The sequence below is a fragment of the Sinocyclocheilus grahami genome, unplaced genomic scaffold, assembly GCF_001515645.1.
Source record: "Sinocyclocheilus grahami isolate Dianchi unplaced genomic scaffold, SAMN03320097.WGS_v1.1 scaffold8.1, whole genome shotgun sequence".
Lineage (NCBI taxonomy): Eukaryota > Metazoa > Chordata > Actinopteri > Cypriniformes > Cyprinidae > Sinocyclocheilus > Sinocyclocheilus grahami.
In genome coordinates, this window is record NW_015505187.1 from 120,313 (window position 1) to 145,737 (window position 25,425).

At 37.5% G+C, this 25,425-nt stretch overlaps 1 protein-coding gene and 1 long non-coding RNA gene across 4 annotated transcripts; both read right to left on the reverse strand.

Moving 5' to 3' along the window:
* Nucleotides 1-34: 34 nt before the first annotated feature.
* Nucleotides 35-1,784, reverse strand: LOC107590007 (uncharacterized). The gene is made up of 3 exons (XR_001609731.1): nt 1,515-1,784; nt 960-1,094; nt 35-720 (listed from the first exon to the last, which is right to left on the reverse strand). It is a non-coding gene; the product is annotated as an uncharacterized lncRNA (long non-coding RNA).
* A 743-nt stretch (nt 1,785-2,527) lies between these two features.
* Nucleotides 2,528-25,425, reverse strand: LOC107590013 (lamina-associated polypeptide 2-like). Of its 3 annotated transcripts, none has more exons than XM_016278621.1 (14): nt 25,121-25,425; nt 10,679-10,796; nt 9,663-9,812; nt 9,437-9,573; nt 7,732-7,830; nt 7,460-7,528; nt 7,245-7,382; nt 5,553-5,621; nt 5,348-5,482; nt 5,154-5,246; nt 4,734-4,949; nt 4,521-4,646; nt 4,184-4,287; nt 2,528-3,379 (listed from the first exon to the last, which is right to left on the reverse strand). In XM_016278621.1, exons 1-14 carry the CDS (start codon nt 25,355-25,357, stop codon nt 3,028-3,030), a joined length of 2,043 nt encoding a protein of 680 aa, XP_016134107.1. In that variant the 5' UTR covers nt 25,358-25,425; the 3' UTR covers nt 2,528-3,027. The 3 variants fall into 3 exon arrangements, with proteins under 3 accessions (XP_016134107.1, XP_016134100.1, XP_016134114.1); XM_016278614.1 differs by having other exon boundaries at nt 9,437-9,579; XM_016278628.1 differs by lacking the exon at nt 7,245-7,382 and having other exon boundaries at nt 9,437-9,579.

The window sequence follows — 25,425 nt, forward strand, 5'->3', positions numbered from 1 at the left end:
AGAAAAATGTCTTCACAGGAAAAATACATTGAGCTTAAGTCAGTTGAAGCCAATTGAATGTGTTTGGAGTCCAAGGAAGTGAAATAAGATGGAGTTCTGAATGGCACAATCATTAGAGTTCATAACAGATGTAGCGTTGTATGAATTGAGAATGAATTGTTCATTTGAGTCTGATCCAGTTCGCAAATTCTGAATGATTTAGTCATGAATCAGATATTGTGCCTTTGTCGAGTTCAACTAACTATGAACCGTTTGCAGCTGTTAACACTAAATACCTGAATAGATTGAGTTTAACACAAAACTATGGCAAGACTGCAGGAAACTTTATATACATATTCTTTACAAACCATTAGAACTAAAATCAGGATGATTTTGCATGCTTTGTCCTCATTCATTGTAATTGGATAGAAGACACCAATCAGCACAAAAATGTCTTTGTGTCCCATGGAAGAAGGGCGAAAGAAGTATATAAATGATATTTGGGTCAGCTATTCTTTTGTCCTTCATGTTCAAGTGCAATATTTTCTTGAGAAAAAGCGTCTAGGAATTAACAGCCAATAATGACAAGGTCAAGTATATTAGCCCTGAGTGTAATCCTTGTGGAGGACGTTCATTCTATACGAATGGAATGACGAGCATTCTGACAGTCCGAGTGCACTTTAAATACAGTAGCAGAATTTCACTGAGCATCGTCACAACACCAGCAACCTTTCCAAAAATCTACAAAAACAAACAAACAAAAAAGCAACTTAAAAATACTAGAAAAATAATAAATAATAAAAAATTAAAATAAAAACATAAGGAGAACAAAATAAAAGAAATCAAAGAAAAAAATAAATAAATATTGAAATATGTACAAACAAAGAATACAAAAACTACAAAATAATCTATTTTGGACAGAAGCCTACTACTTTTCGCAACCAACTTTCCAATTCAGGAGATAAAGAAGAACTTCTTACGCTGCTGCAGCAAGTTTGTGTTTTATCTGCAGGCTCTTGTTGCTGATCTGGTTTAATGGAGAAAAGAGGAGCCTGGAAAGGATTCGACCGTGCCAGCGGTGTTATGGGGGTTGGGAACATTTTCACCAGGGTTTACTGCGAAAACAGACAGGTGACAATTAAAGGGGTCATATGGTGCTGCTAAAAATAACATTATTTTGTGTATTTGGTGTAATGAAATGTGTTTATGCGGTTTAAAGTTCAAAAAACACATTAGCAAATCTTCCCACATAGTGAGGTAGACATGTGGGGGCATGTTAGAACGAGACGTTTTAGGTAGGTGTGGCTGACTCTTAACTTTTATAAAGAATATCTCTTTGGATTTGAGACTTTAGTCTTTGCAACTTTACAGATCTTCTTTATGCACCAAGAGCTTGTAACACTCCAAAGAGAAAGGAAAAAATGAAATCACATCATATGACCCCTTTAAAATCAAACGAAAGTACATTGCTGAGAAATAGCATGTCTCTTTCATTCAAGTTTTTCAGAAATTCATATTGAAAGTAGTGCACTCACTTGACGGTTGTAAAGAAACGGCGCCTCCTGGGTGCATCAGCGGCAGGCGAATCCAAGTCCTCAGTGACCTTCCGTGACGTCATCGCACTGAGTGAACACCAGTCCATTTGAATGAGGAATTATGGGCCACACTAGCATTCATAAAAATAAAAAAAACACACACACACACACCAAATGATCAATTACACCACTCTGTGTATTGAGTTATTGGTGCAAATATGTGTCCAACTAAATTGTAGCAACTGATGGTTGAGTCTCACTGCAAACCTGAGCTCATGGTAGCGTGTGTGAGCTTATTACGCACAGTAATAAGGCTGCTATAAGGCGATTAAACTCAATGAGACTGTCTATTCCTGGATCAGAGCACAGGGCCGTGCACCGTTATAGCCTCCTTACCTATACCAGATCAAAGTGAGGTCAGACTTTCCAGGGTCTCTGTGAAGAACTGCAATGTAGTGCAGTAAACCCGTTCTCTCACCCTTTAGACAACACAATTTAGGTTAAACATATACGGGCACAAAAATAAACCAAACTGAAATTGATAAGGAGGTAAACCGCTTTACTAAACCATATTCTGTCATATACATAAAAAGTACCTGAACCTTCCAAGCTTTACAAGGTGCTGTGGATTTGTGAGGTAATGGAAAATAAATACATATTCAGAATATTGATTCGTAAATGTATCGGTCTTAAAAGCAGAGTAAAGGGCATAATGGCGGGCGTTTTACGCGCCGTCCAATTCTACTAATGTAACATAAGTATAAAGATCTTGCAATGTTTATTAACCCAAATTTTTGTTTTAAAAAGACATTTAAAATTTAATATTGACGATTTACAGAAAACATTTTTCAAAATATTTTTTTTACAACTAGTCTAGTTCTTCTTGCAAACGCGCAATTAATGTTAATGCAAATTGATTGACATTTTATAAAATTACTTGCAACTCCATGATCCCGAATTAATAAAAGTTAAGTGATTAAAATGATAAAAAAATATATATTAAAATGACCTTACATTGCAAAACAGTTTATTGAAAATATTTGTATTTCAACAACATACATAAATACTACAAAGGGCATCAATGTTAAGATGAATAGATACTACATGTGAAAATAAATGCAAAAATATTGTCACAAGTATGTTGTTTACAAAAAAAACAAGTGTATTTAGCTAACTCCTTCAGCACCTCAACTCAGACTCCCATTCATAGACAGCACCAACATTATTCTGTAAAATAAAGTACAAATGAAAAAAGAAAAAACAAACAAACACACTCACTCAACATACAAAGGCAAGAAAAGTCACAGTTTTAAAACCATAACCAGGTTTTATTCCTCTAAACCTGTTCATTTGGAAGAGAGCATGAGTAGACATTTGATGCAAAAGCTCTGGGTTTGTCTTTGTATGAATCTATAAAGATCGCAGGTAAAAGTCCACGGCTGCCGAGTCAACAAAGAGATGCACTGGCTGAGTACGATAAAGAGAGCAAAGAGTGGGGCGATCCGCATGACATTCATTTGCTGGTGCTATCATCTGCTCCGCTCTGCTTGAAGAGTCCAACCTCATCAGTCTCCATGGCCTGGTAGACAAAGAACAGGAATCCAGCGACCGCACTGAGCAGCAGAAGCTGCACCCACACTGGCAGGCTGCGCCGTGCTCTGCTCTTCACAGCAGGGGGCGCCGCAGGCTTGGAAGCGGTTAGAGGGACGGCGGCGGCCACACGTGGAAGGTATCGGGTCTCGGTGTAGGTGGAGGAGGAGCTGGTTTCTCTGAGCTCCTTAAGACCGAGACGGGATTCGTCCAGCCATGTGTCGCTGACCAGGGGCCGGCCAGCTGCTCCTCTGATTGGTCGGCGACAGGTGGCACTAAAAATACATTTGAAAAATAAACTTAATTTTAAGATGGATTCTCTGAAAATAAGTCTTAATATTTTGAAACGGGTTGCTTCAAGGAAATGTAGCTTGTTTTAGAAGATTTCTTTGATATAAACAAGACACACTTTTACAAAAATTATTTTACTTTGTCCATTTTACGCATGTTTGAAAAAAAAAAAACATTTATAGTTGTTTATTTGCAATCTTGCAAAAAAAGAAATAAAAAAAAGATATATATATATATAAAAATAAATAAAATGTGCAAATATCTGAAAAACATGTATCCACCAATTGGAAGCCATGTGATGTGGCGAATAGGCAGACAACAAAAGAAATCTCTCAAAATATAAAATTATATTGATATTTCAGAATATCAGTTTGGTTTGGGTTAAATGTAATAAAAAAAAAGTCATGTGGCATGACTCCAAAAACCCTAATGATATTTATGAATCAAATTATATTTGTATAAATAATAATAATAACAATAATAATGAAAAATAAAACTTTTTACCTTAAATAGTAATACATTTAGCAAAATAATGATTGAGATTATTTATTAATTGTACACTCACATATATTCAAGGCCTAAGGAGAATAGGTTATTACTTTTTACTTTGTTTCACCATTTGATACTTTATAATCAAATGCATCATTTCTTTAAAATTGTATAGCTTTTTAGGGGGAGTTTTAAACCAGATTTTTAAAGACTTGGACACCCTTATTAGTGTTCGACCCTAATACATAAGGCTCCGGTGTTTGATCAGTGTGAATGCTAGAAACCTCTTTCCTCCATACCTGATTCCAGTAGGGGTGTTGAGGTTTTCAGTGGGAAAGATCTCTTTAAGCACATCTCTCTCTACCATCCTCGGGGTCTGATCAATAGCCGACACCTTTTCAACCTGCGCACAAAGACAGAACCACAAAGCCGTGAACACTGGGGCAGGGTATAGCACCACCACAAGTGTTGCGATATTGAAAATCCATTTTGACACCTTTCACTTTAAAAACAAAATAAAGAAAGGTGTTATATAACACCACAGTCGTGCTTAATCGAAGTGACTCTTGAATCCCACATTTCCTCATCATCTTTACACACCTGTGGAGCCAAACCCCATACAGCTCATGAAATTACCGTTGCTAACTTTGGCGTCTCCGTCTGGCTGCTATCAAATCCTCGGACAGAAGTGATTTGGTAAAAGAAAGAGGTGATTTTGGACCGTCTAGTCTTGGGCTCAGTCTTTGGTGAGCCAAAGCTCTCCTGATAAACCAACAACGTAAATTACAATTGCATTGTAACCTATTACCATGTCCAAAACAAATATCCAACAATGAATCAACTGCAAACCTGGGAAATGTCATACGAGACAGGAAGAGAGTCCTCTGAAGCCGTACGGGATGCAGAATCCCTAAAAGAAATTGAGTGTGATGGGAAAACCTCTCTTTGGCCATCACAGGAAGGTGAAAGACGGCTCATCATGTCTATCAAGGGTTTGGAAGGTTTGGTTGGACTCAAATGAGGCTTTGAAAGCTTAGATACAGTGACAGATTTGACATCCTGTGCCTTCAGAGAAGAAACAGAACCTCATGAGCTACTAAAATGAATGTTTCAAACGGGTATGGATTGCCGCGAGATCATGAACATTTCAATTAAGATCCTTTATGTTGCACAAATATGCATTTTGAGGCCGACTAGATGGACAAAAGTACAAAATGGTGATTTAGAGCTAAAAACAATCACTAAAGATGGACACATGTGTATCATCACCTCAACACAAGCAGTGTTAAGCAGGGAAACTTGCGGCTCTCGATTGGATACTCTAACTGGAGGAGAAGTGATTTCAGCAGCATTCTCATCAAACTACAGAGAAGAGTGACACAAAAAACAATTACCGACTCTATTAAACATGACGCTTTCATTCTCAAGTTGAAAGACATGGAAGATTTATAGAAGGTTGGCACCTTGTCAATGGGAGTGGTGCTATGTAAACCAGATACAGTTGACTGGTAAGGAGAGTTGTGATGTTTTAGTGATTCTGACCAATCAGTCGCAGACATAGAGGAGCGCTTTGAGGGTTTGGGATCCTTTGGTTCTGCCTTTAATGACACCATAAGAAACACTGTGGCACTAGCTCATATTCATGTGTGAGGTTTCTTCTGGACCTACCAAAGATTGTGCTTTCATCCTCACCAGAGAAATAGAGACCTCCTTCACTACCGAGGGCTCAGAAAAATCCTATGAGACATGATTTCCAAACAAACAAATGAGAGAATTTGTTGAGAAATTGTCGTTCCAAACCTATATAAATTTTTCTTCTGTTGAACACAAAAGATGATATTTTGAAGCATGTTGGTAACCAAATGCTGGTAGCCATTGACTTCCATTGTATTTTTTCCATACTATGGAAGTTAATGGCTTCCAGCAACTCTTTGGTTACCAAAATTATTTTGCGTTCAACAGAAGACACTCACACACACAGGTTTGGAATAGCTTGAGGGTGAGTAAATGATCAAAAAATCTTTCAATGAAGATTGAGAACTTCAATCGTTTTGCCTTTCATGTCAAACTGAAGTCTCAGACGAGTTTTTTTAAAGGGGTCCTATTATGCTCTTTTACAAAGTCTTGATTTTGTTTTGGGCTTTCAAAACCCAAAAAAAAGAGGTTGGGGCACGGAGGTGAAAAAAAAACAGCGTTTCAGGCGGTCGCACACCGGACGAGAAGCGCAGCGTCGCGCCACGGCTTTAAAATTCAAATACATTCTTTTTTATGAGTGCAGCACACCGGCGGCGTCTGTTCGCGGCACCCAGCTACGTCGTGTTATATTTGTAAGAATTGTTCTAGACCAGCGGTTTTTGATTTTTAACTTGTTTCTTATTCTGTTGTTAAGCTTCTAAAATATAATTTAAGAATTTGACAAAAGATGACATACTTTTAATAAAGTTAGAGGAGTCAAATATTACCTCGTAATGGGAAGGCTACTTTTTGATAACATTTTGGATTATTGATTAGAAGGTGCTCCTAAAATTTTGAACGTGCTCCTAAATTTTTTAAGTTAGGAGCACAAGTGCTCCTAAAAAGAAAAGTAAGCGTCGAGCCCTGTCCCTACTCCCTGAGCAGGGGAAATCCATTGGAGTTTACTTCACTTCGGAATATTCATTTACAGATTTGCGCTGCGCCAGCGTCTTCACACACAGACGAAACTTACTAGAGAAGCGTGAAGTGGGACATAATATACCTCTGTAAATAAATACAATTTAAATTCACGTATCGCACACTTAAATGCCCTTTGTATGGAACATATATACGCTCCCTTCAAACTGGAATCATGGAGGAATATCCGGTGATGTCCACTTTGCAGGGCACTTACAGTCAAATATAACAAATGTATGAAGCAATAAGGGAAACACACAAAATGTACAGAGTGGGGGTACGCGAGGACTGGAAATGAGAACCGCTGTTCTAGACATGCCAAAAATGTGAGGCTACAGCACAGCAGCAGCACTTCTTCTTCGTCGTCTCGTCTCATGCGCTCACTCAACCAAGCGTTCTAACCACGACTTCACCCCTCCCCACCCCCCAACCATTCAAATCTCTGTAGGAGGGAATTATTTGTAATGAAATTCTAATGAGCTGCTTTTTGATATCACAAAGCCCGGAAACCAAACGCTGTAGTCCAAACGAGCCATTCATTGTAGTTCTTGAAAAGGGATTTAAAAAAAACTAAATATCTCCCTTTGGAGTGGACTTTGAGATTTGTAACTTTCTAGATCTTTTTTATGCCCAAACATACACACTACACACTGACTAAAATTACAAAAGTGAAAAGGCATAATAGGACCCCTTTAAGCAGAATGACACCTTATCAGTGACAGGAGCCTCATTCAAATCAGGCCGAAATGAGCGGACTGGTGCACTGCGTCGTCTCAGAGATTCAGTCTTGGATGAGAGCTTTGACATCCTGTCTATGAGTAAAGGTCGGGGCTCTTTTCTTGCTGCCTTTAATGTAAGGATAAAAGCATGATCAGGATAATAATTTAGGCAGTTGACACTATGCTAGAGTCATGGCCACCTACCACAAGTCCTGTTCTTCTCTTGTCTTGAGAAACAGAGAAGTATTCTGCTGATGAGAGCTCAGAGTTCTCCTGAAAACACCACACATGCATACAAACCTTGCTTACCATTGAGTAACAAAGTATATTATAGCCTTGGCTCATTTGTGAAACAAATATGAGTTCAACCAAACCCTGACCACCCGTGTGCAAACCCAAATGTGTTTTTTAACTTTAATCACCACACCCAGAAACCAGGTGATGCACATTAATATCATAACCACAGCTTATGTTACAGCGTCGTCGCTTGCAGGAACCATCTGATCCAGCCTGTGAGAAGATCTCTTCAACTTTCTCTTAATGTTCAAAACTTCCTCCTCCTTATCTTCATCCTCCTACACATCACACAACAAAAGGTCTAGAACTTTCCATACATGAGTATGGAGCTTATCTGATATTGCCAGCAGGTATGACAACATTCAAATATAGAGCAGTCACGTGACCACCTGCAGTAGGTCAAATCTCTTCTACACAAGGTGGTGCTACTGAACCCCGAACAGATAATGCTGGGAAAATATGCAGGTGGGGACGTCACATGGGAAAATAAATTGCAACGGTTTGTATTAGAGACAAAAGAACAGTTTTTGTTTATTATTATTATTATTATTTTTAAAGAGTAAAGGGCGACAGGATACAACGATTGTACTGCCTTGAACAGCTTGACCAAATCAAGATCCTCTGAAAGTAAGAAGTCTTTGATGAGAGAATTCTCTTGGCTATTTGTTTACAATTGACCCGAACAAGTCTACATAGAGATGCAAAACTGAGTAAAGTCACACAGGAATGGGAAAGCCAAGCGTGTCTGGAGGAAGCGAGGGAATAAGAAGATAAAAGAGGATTAAGTCTGGGCCAAGTTGAAGCTAAAGTGAAAAAGGGAAGGGATATGAGACAGTGGGAGTGCTAGCTGTTATTGACATCATCTGAAAATATCTTCATTCTGCAGATTTTGCTTCATTTGCCACATACTAATAACTTTGGCCTGGCTGATTAATTTGCGGATATTAGACAATCAGCCTTAAACTAACTGTACTCGCTTAACAGAAGCTGTAGTTTGCCTCTGTGTCAATTTTAAAAACAAACCACCAGACTCATCAGTTGATTGAAACTAATTAGCTTTCATATATTTACGTGAATGTTGAACAAATATTGTGCAAAGTGACAGGAATTGGACTATTTCTGTGCACTGATATTCACAAATCATTTTACTCCTGTAATGAGATGCATTTCTGAACGAATTTCATTTTTAAATTGTGAAAAGTAGCCATTACATTCCAGAATTAAGCCCAACTAAATTAAATTTAAATCAATGCTGGAAAAGTCATTCAGAGGAAAAACTGGAAGGAATTATACCTTCATTTAATATTACAAATAACATTTTAACTTTGTTTTGGAATAATGTGCAATGACGAAATGTTCGCAGTAAGACTGTGTAAAAGTAAATACAATTTTGATTCCATATGGAGTTGATTCATATATTTAACACTGGCGTTCAAAAGTTTAGGGTTGTTCTTTTTTTTTTTAAATTATATATATATATATATATATATATATATTTTTGTTTTTTTATTAAATTTTTTTTTTTGAAAGAAGCCTCTATTTATTTGATCAAAAATACAGTAATATTTTGAAATATTATTACAATTTTGTGTGTAATGTTTAAAAACATTTTAAAATGGAATTTATTCCTGTGATGGAAAAGCTAAAATTTCAGCAGTCATTACAACAATCTTGTATATGAACAGTAGTGTATATCTGCCACCTGGCTCCCGAGATATCGACATAGCTCAACCACCACTAGACACAACAGCACATTTCCTTTGTTGCAGGTAAACGGATTAAACAATTTGATTTAACTGAGATGCATTTTTGGCAGATGTACAAAAGAAGCAAACAAGGAAAGGAAAAGCACAAGCAAGCACAATGCACAGGTTTCCTCCTCACCCTGTTGTGCTGGCCACTGCGTGTTCTGCTAGTCACTGGCGCTTTCCCTCTGCTCCTGATTGGTCTCTCCACAACTGGAATCGACTCTGCCTCTACATCCGGTTCAGGTTCGGGAACAAACTCAGGGGCTGGAGCTACTGTTTCTGACAAACAATCAAAAGAGCATTTTTTGAACATGTATTTCTATAAGTATGTGCCTAAATAAAGGGATCCGTTTGTCCATTACCTTCCTCCTTGTCGCTGTACTGGTCTGAGTCCGTGTTGCCATTCTGGCTGACGTCTGTCTGCGATGTCTCTGAGGGAGGGGCCACAGTCTCAGGAGGACCTTGATCCAACAGCTTCTGAAGCCTCTTCTCGTAGAACTTCCGAGTGGATGCTGATGTGATGAAGACATTGGTTAATGTCAGTGTCAAATCAGTAAATTTCTTCTGATCATGACACAATATTTCTGAAATATATTATTTGGTTTAGAATCTGATTCAGATCAAAATCGCTTTGGCATCATCAAAGGGTTCGGTCCTATTCATAACAAGCAGTAAGAAAGTCTGCTGCATTATCAGAGGAGCTTTCCAACATCCATTTAAGGACATTATGACTATTCAGGCCAGAGATGGATAAACATGCAAAGCTGCATGCTTGGCTAAACTGCTGATTTACTGATAGTCTTGCACAATACCACAAGACAGCTGGATTGTTCCAGAAGCGAAAACATTTTTGGGTGGTTGTTTTGCAATGTGACATTTTGTGTGTATATTACATGTTATATTTATGAGTTTTTTTGGGGGAGGGGTATTTCAATAGGTGTGGTTCACACACATACATTATCTAATTTCTACCAGCATTTGACAACCAGAAGAAGTCAAACTACATAATCTCTTGATAAAACAATACATATACAGTCAATGGAGTATTGCTTAAAGGAACACGCCACTATTTTTGAAAATAGGCTAATTTTTCAACTCCCCTACAGTTAAACAGTTGAGTTTTACCGTTTTCGAATCCATTCAGCCGATCTCCGGGTCTGGCGGTAGCACTTTTAGTTGCAGCAAAAAGTTAACGGTAACGAAAACGGTAAAACTCAACTGTTTAACTCTAGGGGAGTTGGAAAATTAGAAAATTCTCAAAAATAGTGGCGTGTTCCTTTAAGTCTCCTAGTACTTTTTGGTGGCCCACTGTTGAAACGTTACAATATCTGCAAGTATTTACACTTCATGGTGAGTTTTAATCTCAAAAACGGCTCACCAACAATGGGTCCAGCATTTAGGCCATACTTCAGTAACAGGTCCTTCAAAGCCTCGTTGCTCAAATCAATGACATCAACATCCTCTGGACGAACTTTGTCAGTTTTCCTGGTGGCTTTCTGTGAAGAAAAGTCACATTAGCTTTACAAAGTGAATATAGTAGTTTAGTATTCACATGCACTTTGCAAAGCTGTAGTGTTGTATGTTAAAATGACATCATGGTAAAGTATTTGAACTTGTTAAAGCAACAGGTATCTAAACATGCCTGACAAGCTCCTGATTACACACTGGAACAAGACACGAGAGAATAATATAGTGCCCTGCCTGCTCCGAAGTTAGTTTTCAAAGGAAAATACGAGTACATTCTTTACATCCCATCAGCCCTATATACACACACACACTATTACTTATATGAGAAACAGCTGGGTGGAGTTTAAAGGGGTCCTATTATGCTTTTTCACTTTTTCAACTTTAGTTAGTCTGTAATGTTGCTGTTTGAAAGCATAAAAAAGATTTGCAAAGTTACAAAGCTCAAAGTCCAATTCAAAAGGAGATACTTTATTTAACAGAAAATCGCTTTTCAAAAACTACAACGAACAACTCGTTTGGACTACAACACATTTTTTTCCGGGATTTGTGACATCATAAATATCGACGAATGGGACGAGACCTGGTTGAGCTGCACTAGAGAAGGCAACGAGTGTTATCACGGTGTCAGAGACACACTTTCCCAAGGCAGGCGAACTTAGAGTGGTTACAATCATCCGGGTTTAAATTGATTTGATTTTGATGCAATATTTACACTGAAGCTCGCAGGCGGCTATGGTAAGGGGCATGACATTTCCCGACCAGGCGCCGAGTGGAGCCAATCACAACACACACTGGCTACACACAACACACACTGTTTTTCAAACAACCTAGTATGAGAGCCTAATAGGACCCTTTTAAAAACAAGCCCTATGAAGAAAACATGTGCCTAGCATGTCACTGCAGGAGCAAATGTTTATTTGGATAAACCAATGAAGTTAAATTAGGCAGTGAAATGAAAAATCAATAATGCTTATGCAAAGTGCCACTGAGATAGTGGCATTAGGGACTGGAGGCATTGAGAACACAGACTTTCGGAGTGGGACAAAGCACGAACAATGCAAATCCAGTCACATTCCCTAGAGTCGAGCCCTGCTCCACAAACACAACCATGTGACCAAGGAGAAATGGTGAAAACAGTAAAGTGGTGGAGGAAAGAATGTGTTAGGAGGGGCAGGAGGAGATCGTGAAGGCGCATGAGCTTCAGTTAGGGGCCTTCACAGGGGCTGATCTGGAACGCTGCCTACTCAATAAAAATTCACAAATCACAGCATTCCAGCAGGATGTAGAGAAAAGAAAAAAAAAGAAGAAAAAAACCTTTCCTTAGTCCACAGAAAATAACATCCTCATGCCTATAAAGTTTCTGCCAATGTCAGACTAGGCATGTGAAAAACAGGGTCTGTGGACAAAATGGGTTTGAGGTTTCATAGAGACTCGGACAAACTGAATTTGAATTATGAAAAAAAAACTGACTATTGTAATGCATAACCTAAACACAAATACAAATAGTACATCAGTCATTTTTACACATTTTGAGAACATATTTTAACATTCAATATTAGTGATGCACTGAAATGAATTTACAGAAAATGGGTAAGTGAGTATGGGTAAGCATACGTAGTATGCTTTGAGGATGTTGCATTCTCAAGTGGCAAATTAAACCATTCTTTGTAAATTTCTTCGGCAATGAACCACCTCTCGATATTTCAGATGATTTTTTTGTTTTTTTCAATTTCACTACTGTAGCATCATTTTTGGTCCTCACTACCACCATCCAAAATAAAATTTAGCATCTTGATTCTCAAAAACCAGAGCCACTATATACACAATGCATCATACAGTACATAGAGCAATTTTTTTATTTTGCTTATTTTTCGCCAGTTTGAGCTTTTGCTTTTCTGACATTACTGGATGCAAATTTCAGATCAGCAAGATTTATGGGCCATTGCAGAGCTGGTTTTTCAGTCTGGGAAGTGCCTTTCTATAGAAAGGGTTCCAGATTGAGCACCAGCACCCTGAAAGACCTGAGCCAAGTCCTATGGGTTTACACCAGACCGACCAGCATGCCGTCAGCACACGTGGTTCAGCATAAAAGTCAACTCTCTGGAAATTTGCAATAATGAGGCATGATGTTGTTGGATACCCACAATTTACCCAATTGTGGCTTTTGCATCACAGCTTCTAAACCAGTTTTATTGGAACAAAAAAAGCAGAATCTGGTCAAAACATTTTGAACATAAGATCAGACAACTAAATGGGCCACAATTCATGCAGCTTACAAAAAATAAGAGTGAAGTATGCTATGCATGTCAGTATAAACATGCCAAAGATGTGTCACATCACTCACATGTTTCAGAAATTACTATCTGAGAGACAGCATCTTCAAAGAGGAATGCAAAACACACACACACACACACACACACACACACACACACACATACCTGGCAGCTGAAGCAGAAATTCCTCTTCACAAGAAAGTATTTCCTCAATAAAGGGACCAAACCCACTATGAAAACAGCCTTGTACTGCTCACATTTTATCCTACAACTCCTAGACCTGTAACTTCCTACTCAATCATTTAAGTCAGCGGTTTTCAAAATGGGGTCTGTGGACCCCCAGGGTGCTACAAGAGAGTGCTAGGGGGTGTGCCCGAAGCGTGAATCCGTTAGCAGAAAGGCATGGAAAACAAATAACGTGTTCTACAGAGCCACTAAAGGGACATGGTTAGCAGTTTGCTAGCGGTAGACCATTACATTACAGTACATGAAAGTTCACTCACCACATACACAGAGTAAGGAGAGATGAATGATAGGACAATGGCGAATAATTTGCAGATACTGAGCACCACTGACAAATATCTAAACTTGTAAAATGTGTGGTAGGTACTGCCGCTCTGTAGTATAGAGTCTGTGTGATCACGAATCTCGAAAGTGAAAGCGAAAGTAAAATGAGCGCACATTCGAAAGCGGTTTCAATGCCCTGCATATTAGTAGCGGCTCCCTGATGCCCGCAATTTAGTACAATTACCCAACGATTTAATTTCGAGTAGGGGTCGACCGATTATCGGCCTGGCCGATATTAAGCATTTTATGATTATCGTTATCGGTCATTTTCAAAACCGTTTCACCGATAAAATAACTTAAAGGGGTCATATGCGATTTCAATTTTTACTTTCTCTTTGGAGTGTTACAAGCTCTTGGTGCATAAGAAGATCTGTAAAGTTGCAAAGACTAAAGTTTCAAATCCAAAGAGATATTCTTTATAAAAGTTAAGAGTTAACCACGCCTACCTAAAATGGCTCGTTCTAACACGCCTCCACATATCTATGTCGCTCTGTGGGAAGATTTGCATAACGCTGCCCAAACGTTCACGCAAAGGCAGTGTAACTTTTATTCTTCTTCTTGTATATGGAGAGTGACAGATTTGAATAATTATTCAAGGAGTTTGCAAATGTGATATTGATTTAATACAACAGTTCAATAAACACGTGCTGCCTGATTTTGCTCCATTTCATCAACGAAAATAGTTCCAAATAAAGTAACAGCTCAGCCGCTTCACATCTCTAAAAGCAAACACAGCGGTGTTTCATTCATGAATGAAAGTGCGTTTTTGAACGAATCTAGTGAGTCAGTGATTCTTGATTACCCATTCATAAAGACAGTCACTTGCTTCATTCCTGAATGAATCAGCCGTTCAAACGAATCAATTGAATGAATGATTCAGTGATAAAATCCGTGATTTGCCGCCACCTGCTGGTGGTTTCAGTTTCATTTTTAGGTATAATTGCAGTTATTTAAATTTAATATTTCTGTACTCAATTGCATTTAAAACATTAATCTCCACATGAATTTATGAATTTAATTGCACTCATGCCACCTCTGAGCCTCATTGAATGTCTGAAAATGTACCTACAAGCCACTTTTGTGTTATTTTTGTGCCACCTCTGTAGTACAAATTAATTTTTCATTAATACTAATTTCATGATTGGTAACTTATTTGTCTTATTCTACTTCTTATTATATTGTTTTAAATAGAAATTTTTAAAAGCTTAAACAACTTTTTGAATTTGACAGATGAAAATGATGCCATTGCAAAGGTAAAAAGAAAATGCCCTTGTAAATCACTTCACCTCATATTAGGAAGGCAAATTTTTGATTATTGATCAGAAGGTGCTCCTTAATTTTTTTTAATTAGGAGGACAAGCACTCTTGATTACAAGAAGAAAAACACTGCTCTTAAACTGGGTGTGTGACAGGTATGGCTGAGGAATGGGGTTTGGCCGAGGAAAAATTCAGTCAAAAGATTTTTTTTGCTTTAACCCCTGACTACTACAATAATTATTATATAACTTTAGTTTAAAAGAATAATCACACAATACGCTATTTCTTCCATGTTTTAATTTTAATGGTAAACCCTTTATTTGCCAAAAAAATAAAGAGTTTACTGTGGGAGTACTACACTCAACCAACACCAGGGAAGGCAGTTTTTGTCAGAGCCCTTGTTATTCTTAATTTTGACATTAATTAATTTTTACACCAGACATACATCTCGGTTCAAAATATCGGTTATTGGTCTACTTGATCTGTAATAATCTGTATCGCATCGGCCCTGAAAAACACATATCGATCGACCCCTAATTTCGAGAGAAAGTATTGAAATCTCGTAGGCTATTTATTCCCTTTAGGGGTTCTGTAGTACATTTAATTTTTTTGCAGTGGATTGCGGGGGGTATGGGGGGGGGGGGGGGTCACGATGCCGGCTCAACATCGTGATGTCTGTCAGCCATCGGCGATGGACGATGGCATCGTCATCGGCATACTATAGGCCTAGCGAGTAGAAAAAAAAACATTTTCCATATTTATAATATTAATTTTCGCAGTACAAACTACCTCTTTATACATGACACACACAGAGTAGCTGCCTTTTACATTTTGAAATGAAAATCTGAAAAACTCAGATTTAATGATTTGTTTACCAACTGAACTTTTATACCCGATAAATACGCAGACATGTTTATTATTAAAAACATCTTGGCAGACCAGATGAAGAGGGGGTTAATGACAGAGAAACTCTCATTCAGGAAGATTTCACAATGACAGTCCACGCTACCTCATTCACTGGCACTGGAGTATAGAGAGGTGCCTTTAACATCAATCAACTCTGTTAAAACATAAAAGGTCTCTGTGTAGTTGTCTGGTTGGAGGTTTGAGGTAGGGCTGTGCGATATCTTGTTAAAATGCGATATGCGATACGATATTGCTTAACGTGTGTAAAATCAATTTCAATTATATTTTCAAGTATTTAAAAATGAAAATTATATAACCAATTTGTTTCACATTCTTTCTTGGAAAAGAAAGAATCACTACAACTTCTGAAAGTGACCGGCAGTGTTTTAGCGTTACATAAGAAGTAATGTCACAAATCAGAAAATGTCATTTTAACATCAGTGTGAACATACAAACAAAAGAAATTCATGACACTAATTTTATATCATTGTAACTTTGCTTTCCATACACTTTAAGTACTTCTTCACATACCACAGCATAAACTATAGTACGAGAAAGTTCAAACATGATTAAAAGGCAAGTGAAGGCAGTAATAAAAAAAATAAATAAAAAAAAGTGTAAAATAACACTGCATAGTGTTCACTGTATGAATTAAATTTAGATTAATCTTTGTTATAGCGGTTTTGTTGTTTTATTAACATAAGTGACACATTCAGCAACACGTATTTATAGGCTGCTGTGCCTTTAAATCCGACTGCACGGATCCAGGATAATGATACACATCCGATTTCTTTCTCAGCTGTTTACATTAATTTAAAACATAACCGACTGCGTTTACGAGAATGATTGTCGAGACGGGTACTATTGACATAATTCTGGATGTGACAATGACATCGAAACTTTTCTGAAGATGGTCGGTTCTTTTCAAAGATACATTCATATAATAGGGCTGTCACGATTACGAAATTTGGCTGACGGTTAATCGTTTAAAAAATAGTCACGGTTATTGTAATTAATTGTCTGTTTTTATGGCTTTCATTATATAATTGATTAGGGATGCACGATATATCGGCCACCATATCGGTATCGGCCGATCGGTTATCGGCTTTCAAAAATAAAGAATAATCGGTTATCGGTATCGGCCAAAATTTTTATATCGGTGCATCCCTATAATTGATTAATTTAAGGGTTCCGTAAATAATTATGATGTTATCTTTGAATCTTTTTGAGTTATTATTTTGCAGTGTAAGATTACATAGAGTATTCCAAATTCTAAGGATCCAACACCAGCGCTATTTTTTTCTACACCACTACAGAATATCAATACTGTGTTTGTGGAACTAATGGCCACTCTTTTAAACCCTTTGTTAAACGCAACCCACCAAATACTTCCTCATTACAGAGAAAAACGACATTTGAATAAAAATATATAAGCTATGAAATTAAACTAGCTGACTGTATAATTTAGCAGCAAAAACAATATCTTGAAAAAAAATTTGGTGCACAATGCACATTATACAATTTAAACATGTTTATTCTATTACTATTAACTATTTGTATTCTTACAAAATACATTCATGAATATAAGATAGAAATCATGAGAAAAAGAAAGGCTTCTAATAATCTTTCCGTTTGTTGATAATTCCTTCCTTCCTTAAACTGAAGTATTATAATGGGAATATATCATCTTGGAGAGAGAGTTTTACCGTGCTGACTGTCATAACTGAACGTGATGTGAAGAAAATAATTATTAGGGATGCACGATATATCGGCCACCATATCGGTATCGGCCGATAAATGCTCATTTTTTCTGTTATCGGTATCGGCCTGATAAGAAAATTTGGCCGATATCTTAAAGCCGATAAATAATGCATTATTTCCTTCAGAGACACTTCAGATGCGCGCTGTTCGTTTGCAGCCTTTTGTGCAATTGTACATTGTAATATTGTGTTTATTTGATGTATATCTGATTTATCCACAACAGGATCACATTCTGACTATAGCATGCAATAACTGTGTCATTTTGTACATATATAAGTTGTATTATTATGTTTATGTTGTATTAATATTAATCTCAGGATGCATTTCCTTGAGTTAAATAAGCTGCCAGCAAAACGCTTCAGTTTACCGTGTTCATTCAGCTCTTCAGCTTCAGCACGTGCAGCTCAACGGCTGCTATTTAAAACAGTGGTATTAATTTGTTACTTTTTCAAAATCATTGATACATTATTAATAACAACAACCACTTGTATTTTTCTCTTATTATTTTCATCAACAATATGGTTTAGTAATTAAAATCATTTAATTATTGTCCGTGCAGAGGCTATTCCGTTTTATTGATCTGTGGCGCATTCATTTTGATTCTTTACACGTGTAATGATGTCCAGTGACTTGTTTGCATTATTTTATTTATTTGTAAGACTTTATGACTAAATTTGGTAATGGGAGAGTAAAAATATTTTTAAAACGTACACCGTTCAAACTAGGCTGCTTATGTTGAAGTGTTTGGGATGTGGCTTATAATGTTGAGACCTTTTTTGTAATCAGGCTCTCAAAAAGTATATAACAATTTGGATATAAATTTATTGGCCAACATATCGGTTATCGGCTTTCAAAAATAAAGAATAATCGGTTATCGGTATCGGCCAAAATTTTTATATCGGTGCATCCCTATAATTGATTAATTTAAGGGTTCCGTAAATAATTATGATGTTATCTTTGAATCTTTTTGAGTTATTATTTTGCAGTGTAAGATTACATAGAGTATTCCAAATTCTAAGGATCCAACACCAGCGCTATTTTTTTCTACACCACTACAGAATATCAATACTGTGTTTGTGGAACTAATGGCCACTCTTTTAAACCCTTTGTTAAACGCAACCCACCAAATACTTCCTCATTACAGAGAAAAACGACATTTGAATAAAAATATATAAGCTATGAAATTAAACTAGCTGACTGTATAATTTAGCAGCAAAAACAATATCTTGAAAAAAAATTTGGTGCACAATGCACATTATACAATTTAAACATGTTTATTCTATTACTATTAACTATTTGTATTCTTACAAAATACATTCATGAATATAAGATAGAAATCATGAGAAAAAGAAAGGCTTCTAATAATCTTTCCGTTTGTTGATAATTCCTTCCTTCCTTAAACTGAAGTATTATAATGGGAATATATCATCTTGGAGAGAGAGTTTTACCGTGCTGACTGTCATAACTGAACGTGATGTGCTGTTTGAATGCTGAGCGGAGAATGACTGACAGCTGTAGCAGAAGGAAGATGAGTTTCTGTAAAACTAAATTGTCCCTCACATTAAAGGGGTCATATGATGCTTTTTTAAAGATCATTATTTTGTGTATTTGATGTAACAGAATATGTTGACATGCTTTAATGTTCAAAAAACACATTATTTTTCAAATACTGTACATTATTGTAGGTCCTCTATGCCCCGCCTCTCTCAAACGCTTCATTTTCTACAAAGTCCATCCTTTCGACAAGCGCAGTTTGCTCTGATTGGCCAGCTGACCCAGTGCATTGTGATTGGCCGAACACAGCAAGCACTCGTTGGAAATGTAACGCCCCTTACCATAATCGCGAGCTTCATCTTTCAAAATAAATGTAAAGACAGAGCCCGAAAGGGGAGCAGAGTCTTAACTTTGATAAAGAATATCTCTTTGGTTTTGAGACTTTAGTCTTTGCAACTTCAGGGATCTTATCTATGCACAATCAGCTTGTAACACTCCAAAGAGAAAGGAAAACTTGAAATCATATGACCCCTTTAAGATATGGAATGGCTTCAAATGATATAGCAGGGCTCCAGACTGTGACCATTTTTTCTGCCTGTGCGACAAAATTTTGTGTGCGGTCGCACTGGCGCGACCACCGCGTTGATCAACTCATAAGCACTGCAATTTCTGTTGCATATGAGAAACATCAAACGGCATACGAAACTGAAAGCATAACGAAACAGCACTTAGAGAGTATACTTGCCACGTCAGCACAAGCGCGACGGTGCTCGCAGCAAAAATGAGGAAACGATGGATGGTTTTCAAGCGAAAATCAAGTAAAAGACCGCTTCTTAAACCAGAGAAGGTGAACATGCTGGTATTCTTGTGGGGGAAAAAAAAAACATGCAAGCACTGTCCCCCTTAGTTTTACTTTTCTTTTTGTTTTCATTTTTGAAAAACTTATCTTTGCGGTTTACCTTACATTACGCTATGGAGGCTCTCTTTTATTTATTTGATTCCTCAGTGTTTGCCAAACTTTTTGTAATTTATTAGTCATATATAATACAGCATGTGGGGTGTGCCATGCCTCATCTTATTCGTTCTTACTGATTTATTGTTGTTGTGCTTTTTAATTAAGAATAACAATGAATCCATCTTTTGTTTTAGTCTTAAAAAAAATGAAAAGTGTGTAGATGTATGCAAGCAAAACAGTGTCAACAAGATCGCGAAATTCGAAAGTGAAAGCATCCGAAGCCCGCGGCTTAACACAGCAAAATAAACTCCCATTCACAAAATTTAAAATCACAAATAATACTACTGTACTGATGATAAAGAACGGGTTGAATGTTAACCACTTTCGTTTCCATATAACTATAGACTACGATAAAAGTTCATCAGCATGCATTGAATAATCCCTATCCCTAAAATTGAATAATTGTTGTAGCGCAAAAAATAAAAAAAATATATAATATATATATATATAGGGCGACCAAATCATGTGCTCGTGCAACCAGCTGAGAAAGTTAGTTGCAAAAGAGCGAACAGTGAGAAGAATGAGTCTGGAGCCCTGTATAAGCTATACAGTGCATGAAAAGCAAACTGGTGCTCTTCTGTTTTTTTTGGTGTATGACTCCCCCTTGTCTCCTATAAAAAGCACAATAACCACGGTTGGTTAGATCAAATAATCGCGATTAGACGGTTATTTAATTATCGCGACAGGCCTATCATATAAAAACACCCGCGCTGCATTTTAAGTTTTTTAACTTGCAGTGCTCAGTTTATTCAAGGGAGTACAAGCCTTTTGGAAAATCTATTTGTGGCAGTCTGTTTTGATATTGTGACGAATCGCCACAAATAATTCAATGTATGTGAAACACTGGACACTGCTATAAGTCAAATGGCCACAGTGATAACAAAAATAAAAGAGTTCACTCAAATTACACAGCCTGCAGCACACGAGCGATGACATCGTGGAGGTTATTGTCAGACCCACAGATATTTAGTGAGGAAAGTTATAGTCAGCCCAGAAGTTTCGTCTGAATTGCACGCGTTTCTACTTTCACATGCAAATTACTTCTGAATATGATAAGCACAGTCGGCATCAATTCTAGTAGGGTAAAACGTAATTACGCTTTCGAAACTGTCTGTTTTGCCCTGCCATTATTAGCTGAAGCTGTGTGTGAACAAGGCACACCTGCAGAGAGTGAGCTGCTCGGTCTCACGCAGCCACAGGGAGAGAGATTCTCCAGTACGGCGTTCTGCAACAATGCTTAGCTAGGGTGACCATACGTCCTCTTTCCCCAGACATGTCCTCTTTTTGGACCTAAAAAAAAAATGCGTCCGGCTGGGATTTCTTTATCGCCCAAAATGTCCGGGATTTGGCTGTTTTTTTAATCTCGCTCCCGCTGAATCTGACCATTGCCGCAACATGCGTTTCGCTCCCGCGATTTTCGTGTTCACTCCTTTAAACATTCTAATATTGTATATCATTTTGCCGCATCAGGGAGCCGCTCTAAGCATTTAAATCCCTTTTGAATGAGCGTTCGTGCTGTTCACGTTCACTTTCGATTTCACTCTGTGAATAGGGAGCACATCTTACAAGATCAGATATTTGTCAATGAGCTCAGGATCTGTTGAGCAGCAAATACTCCAGCATGGTCTTGTCAGTCATCTCTCCTTATTCTCGACCTGTGATCAGTCAAAGCTGACTCCTGGAGCTCTTGTTGGATGCAGGGTTGCCAAGTCCTCGTTTTTTCCCACAGAATTGGGCTACTTTTAAACTGTTGCCATGGGTTGATTTTCCCAAGTGGGTTAAAAGTTTGAAATATTGCATAAATTGACTGAAATGCTTGTATTGAAACATTTTGCATTCTACCTATGATAAAACTTTCATGGACTTTTACATTAACTGTTCCCCCTTGGTGGAATGACCTGCCCAACTCAATCCAAGCATTTCAAGAAACGGCTGAAAACACATCTCTTTCATCTTCATTTGACCCTCTCTATCTCTAGCACTTTTATTATAATGCTAATTCTAAATTTATCTGCTTGTTTTTTTTTTTATTTAAAAAAAATTGACCCTCTAACATTTGCACTCTATATTCTATTTCTATTCTAACTACTGGTTTTATTTCAAAAGAGAGAGAGAAAAAAAAGAGCCTTTCACAGTAGCATTCTCTTAGTGTTGGGCAATATGGTCATTTTTCAAATCTTCATATCGCCAGCCCGTGAGATCGCCGATACACGATATTATCGTGCGTGCATGCATGGGTGGGTGGGGGCAAGAGAGAGACTTAGGCTCTGTACTCAGGCTATTTTCATAACTATGTGGTGTTTTAAACCGGGTGGGCGCGCAAGAGAGAGCCTATGAAAGCACCAATAATCGAAATAATAGGCTATACATTTAAACATACTGATAAACTAACAGGTTAAATATAAAAAATATTTAAAACAGCCATTTCATATACATTCGGATACAACAGTCATACATCGCTATTAGGGCCGCGCGTCCTGTGACAAGTTTGCCGCATCAGAGCACGGAAGTTATCGGTCTAAAAGGGCTGCAGTCAATGGTGAAAATCAAAAGTAGATTTATTTAAAAACCAACAGTTTAACACATTGGACATAAACAAACGTTAAATATAAACGTATTTAAAACATGTACGTTCATATATTTGAAGTAAAGTTAAATTGAACAGATACATCAGTCATACAGCGCTCAGGACCGTGCGCCCCATGATGAGCCCGACGCACCGCCACAGAAACAAGAATGAAATGCATTCTAACATAGCTGTGGCGTTAAACTCAGTTAGTGTGAGGGCTCGGTTAAAATACTGCACATACAGTGGGTACGGAAAGTATTCAGACCCCCTTTACATTTTTCACTCTTTGTTATATTGCAGCCATTTGCTAAAATCATTTAAATTATTATTTTTTCCTCATTAATGTACACACAGCACCCCATATTGACAGAAAAACACAGAATTGTTGACATTTTTGCAGATTTATAAAAAATGAAAAAATGAAATATCACATGGTCCTAAGTATTCATTTTCATTTTTAATAAATCTGCAAAAATGTCAACAATTCTGTGTTTTTCTGTCAATATGGGGTGCTGTGTGTACATTAATGAGGAAAAAAAAAGAACTTAAATGATTTTAGCAAATGGTTGCAATATAACAAAGAGTGAAAAATTTAAGGGGGTCTGAATACTTTCCGTACCCACTGTATAAAGGCTGTTCAGATTACTTGTTAAAATGCAATTCATATTCATGACATGTGTCATGTCATGATTATGAAGGTGTCATGTCAGTCTTATGCACACCCCTTCAAGTAAAGTGTTACCATAACTTATATCAGCAGAATCTGTACGTCTGTGTTTGTGGTTGGAGACTCCTTCACCGGCTACAGGCTCTAATCCTCATTTGCGCGAGTGTGAAATGCGGTGCTGAAGTGAAATAGCGGGGCAATTTCATAATAGCCGAAGTATAATAGGCCGCCTAATAATTATAATTGAATACATTTATAGGAGAATGAGCCTAATGTCGTCTTGACTATCGGCAAAGACATGTGCTATCGTCGATATCTCTGACTATCGTCGATACACGATACTAATTGCACAACCCTACATTCTCTATTCTTTCTACTTATTTTCTTTTTATTTATTCTAAATAATGACCTTCTAACACAAGCATTACCTATTATTTTTCTGTTCTATTGACTTGTTTTATTTTTATTTTAAAAAATGACCCTCTAGCACTAGCATTCCCTATTCTTTTTCTATTCTAACTACTTGTTTTCTTTTCATTTACTATAAAAACAAAAACACACACACAAAAAAACTTGCAACATATACTTTTAGGCGAAGCCCCGCCCACGATACTAAAATATGGTCACCCTAGCTTAGATGCCCCAGATGCACCTGCCTATAAATCGGCCTAATTTGCAGTACAATCGGCCGATGCAGATTCATTTAAAAATGCCCGTCGACCTCTAAGGCTGAATAACCAAATCTAACTTACACTCCCACCTCTCTAAGAACAGGTGTTTCATCACTTCAGCATTATTCATGAAATGCCAAGGACTAGAAACATCACCAGATTTAGATGCATAGCAAAACAAATCAAAACTTTCGGAATTGCTATGGTATGCTAGGTAAAAATTTCCACAGCATGGGTCTTCCCTGAAGCATTCATAATAAAGCTGGGGCTTTTACGTTTCCTGTGACTTGAATGGACACGCCTAAAACAGATGTGAAACGGGGATTACATACAGCGGTGTAAGATTTCCGACACGTTATAATCTCTGCAAGTCATGCATTTATGATTTTAAATGGCTTTTAAACGCTTGATTGAAATTTAAACCTATGAATCAGACCGACACATTTACGCGGGAAATTGTCGGCCGGTAATAGGAAGTAACCCCTGTTCTAAAAATGATCCTTTCAAGGCACTGCGTATGATAATATGTGATAACTGAAATTTCTGCAAGAAATAATATTACAATAAGCGTTCAAATAAAGCAATAAATACATTTTGCTGTTCAGACTACATAGTTGATTAATTATACGTGTTTTGATTATATCTTAAGGGCTTTTATTGTAATCCCAAGAGACCAAGTTAGGGTAACGTTACTTGCAGCTGTGATTCAGCTCATAAGAAGTCATGTAGAATTTAAATATAATGCAAGTGATTAAATGGTAAAAACATTCTCAATCCTTGGCTAAAATGTAGCTATTACTGCATGTTTTAATCTAACACTACTCATTAAAATCAACTAACGTTATTATGTCGAGAGTGTGATCAAACTCAACTGATTCACTGAAATGGTCCAACTCAAAAATAACGATTGATTCGTTCACGAACCGGTCACCATAGTAAAAGTTAGCCATGCCGGTTTGTTTTCATTTGTGAGGCATGTGCATGGGCAAACCGGACACTTATGACATTTATTTACTCTGATAAGCCTAACCTCTTCATTTGACTTTAGAACATGCACGACATGATACAACAGATACAAGTCGAAACCGCGAATTGCATCAACTCGATTGGATTCATTTTACATGCAAATCAAATAACCAGCCAAAACAAAGCAAGGAAGATCAAGCAACCCACCCTGCCAGAGCGGCTACGGTTGGAGAGCACGGGGGCTGGAGGCAGTTCCTCGTCGCTGGAGAAGACATCTGGAGAGCCGCTGCTCTTTTTGTTTTGCGCGGTCAGATTCTTCAAGTACAGCTGTATGTATACGTCCTTCTTATGTTCGCCGTTCGGCAGAGCCACATTATGGGCCAGCAGTGCACTTTTGAGCTTATCTTTAGTGAGCACAGACGGGTCCTCCAGAAATTCCGACATGTCTGTTGGCTTGAGCAGAACACTATCGTTGGCTGAGACCGATTTCTTTTATGGGAACAGTGACCATC

What these genes read in the sequence shown, in the direction of transcription:
- LOC107590013 (XM_016278614.1), bottom strand. Translation starts at nt 25,357, where the DNA reads ATGTCGGAATTTCTGGAGGACCCGTCTGTGCTCACTAAAGATAAGCTC. An exon ending in AGAGAAGAACAGGACTTGTG is followed by an intron (nt 7,383 to 7,459) that starts GTAGGTGGCCAT and finishes CTTACATTAAAG; the next exon opens with GCAGCAAGAAAAGAGCCCCG. An exon ending in TTAACACTGCTTGTGTTGAG is followed by an intron (nt 4,950 to 5,153) that starts GTGATGATACAC and finishes TCTTCTCTGAAG; the next exon opens with GCACAGGATGTCAAATCTGT.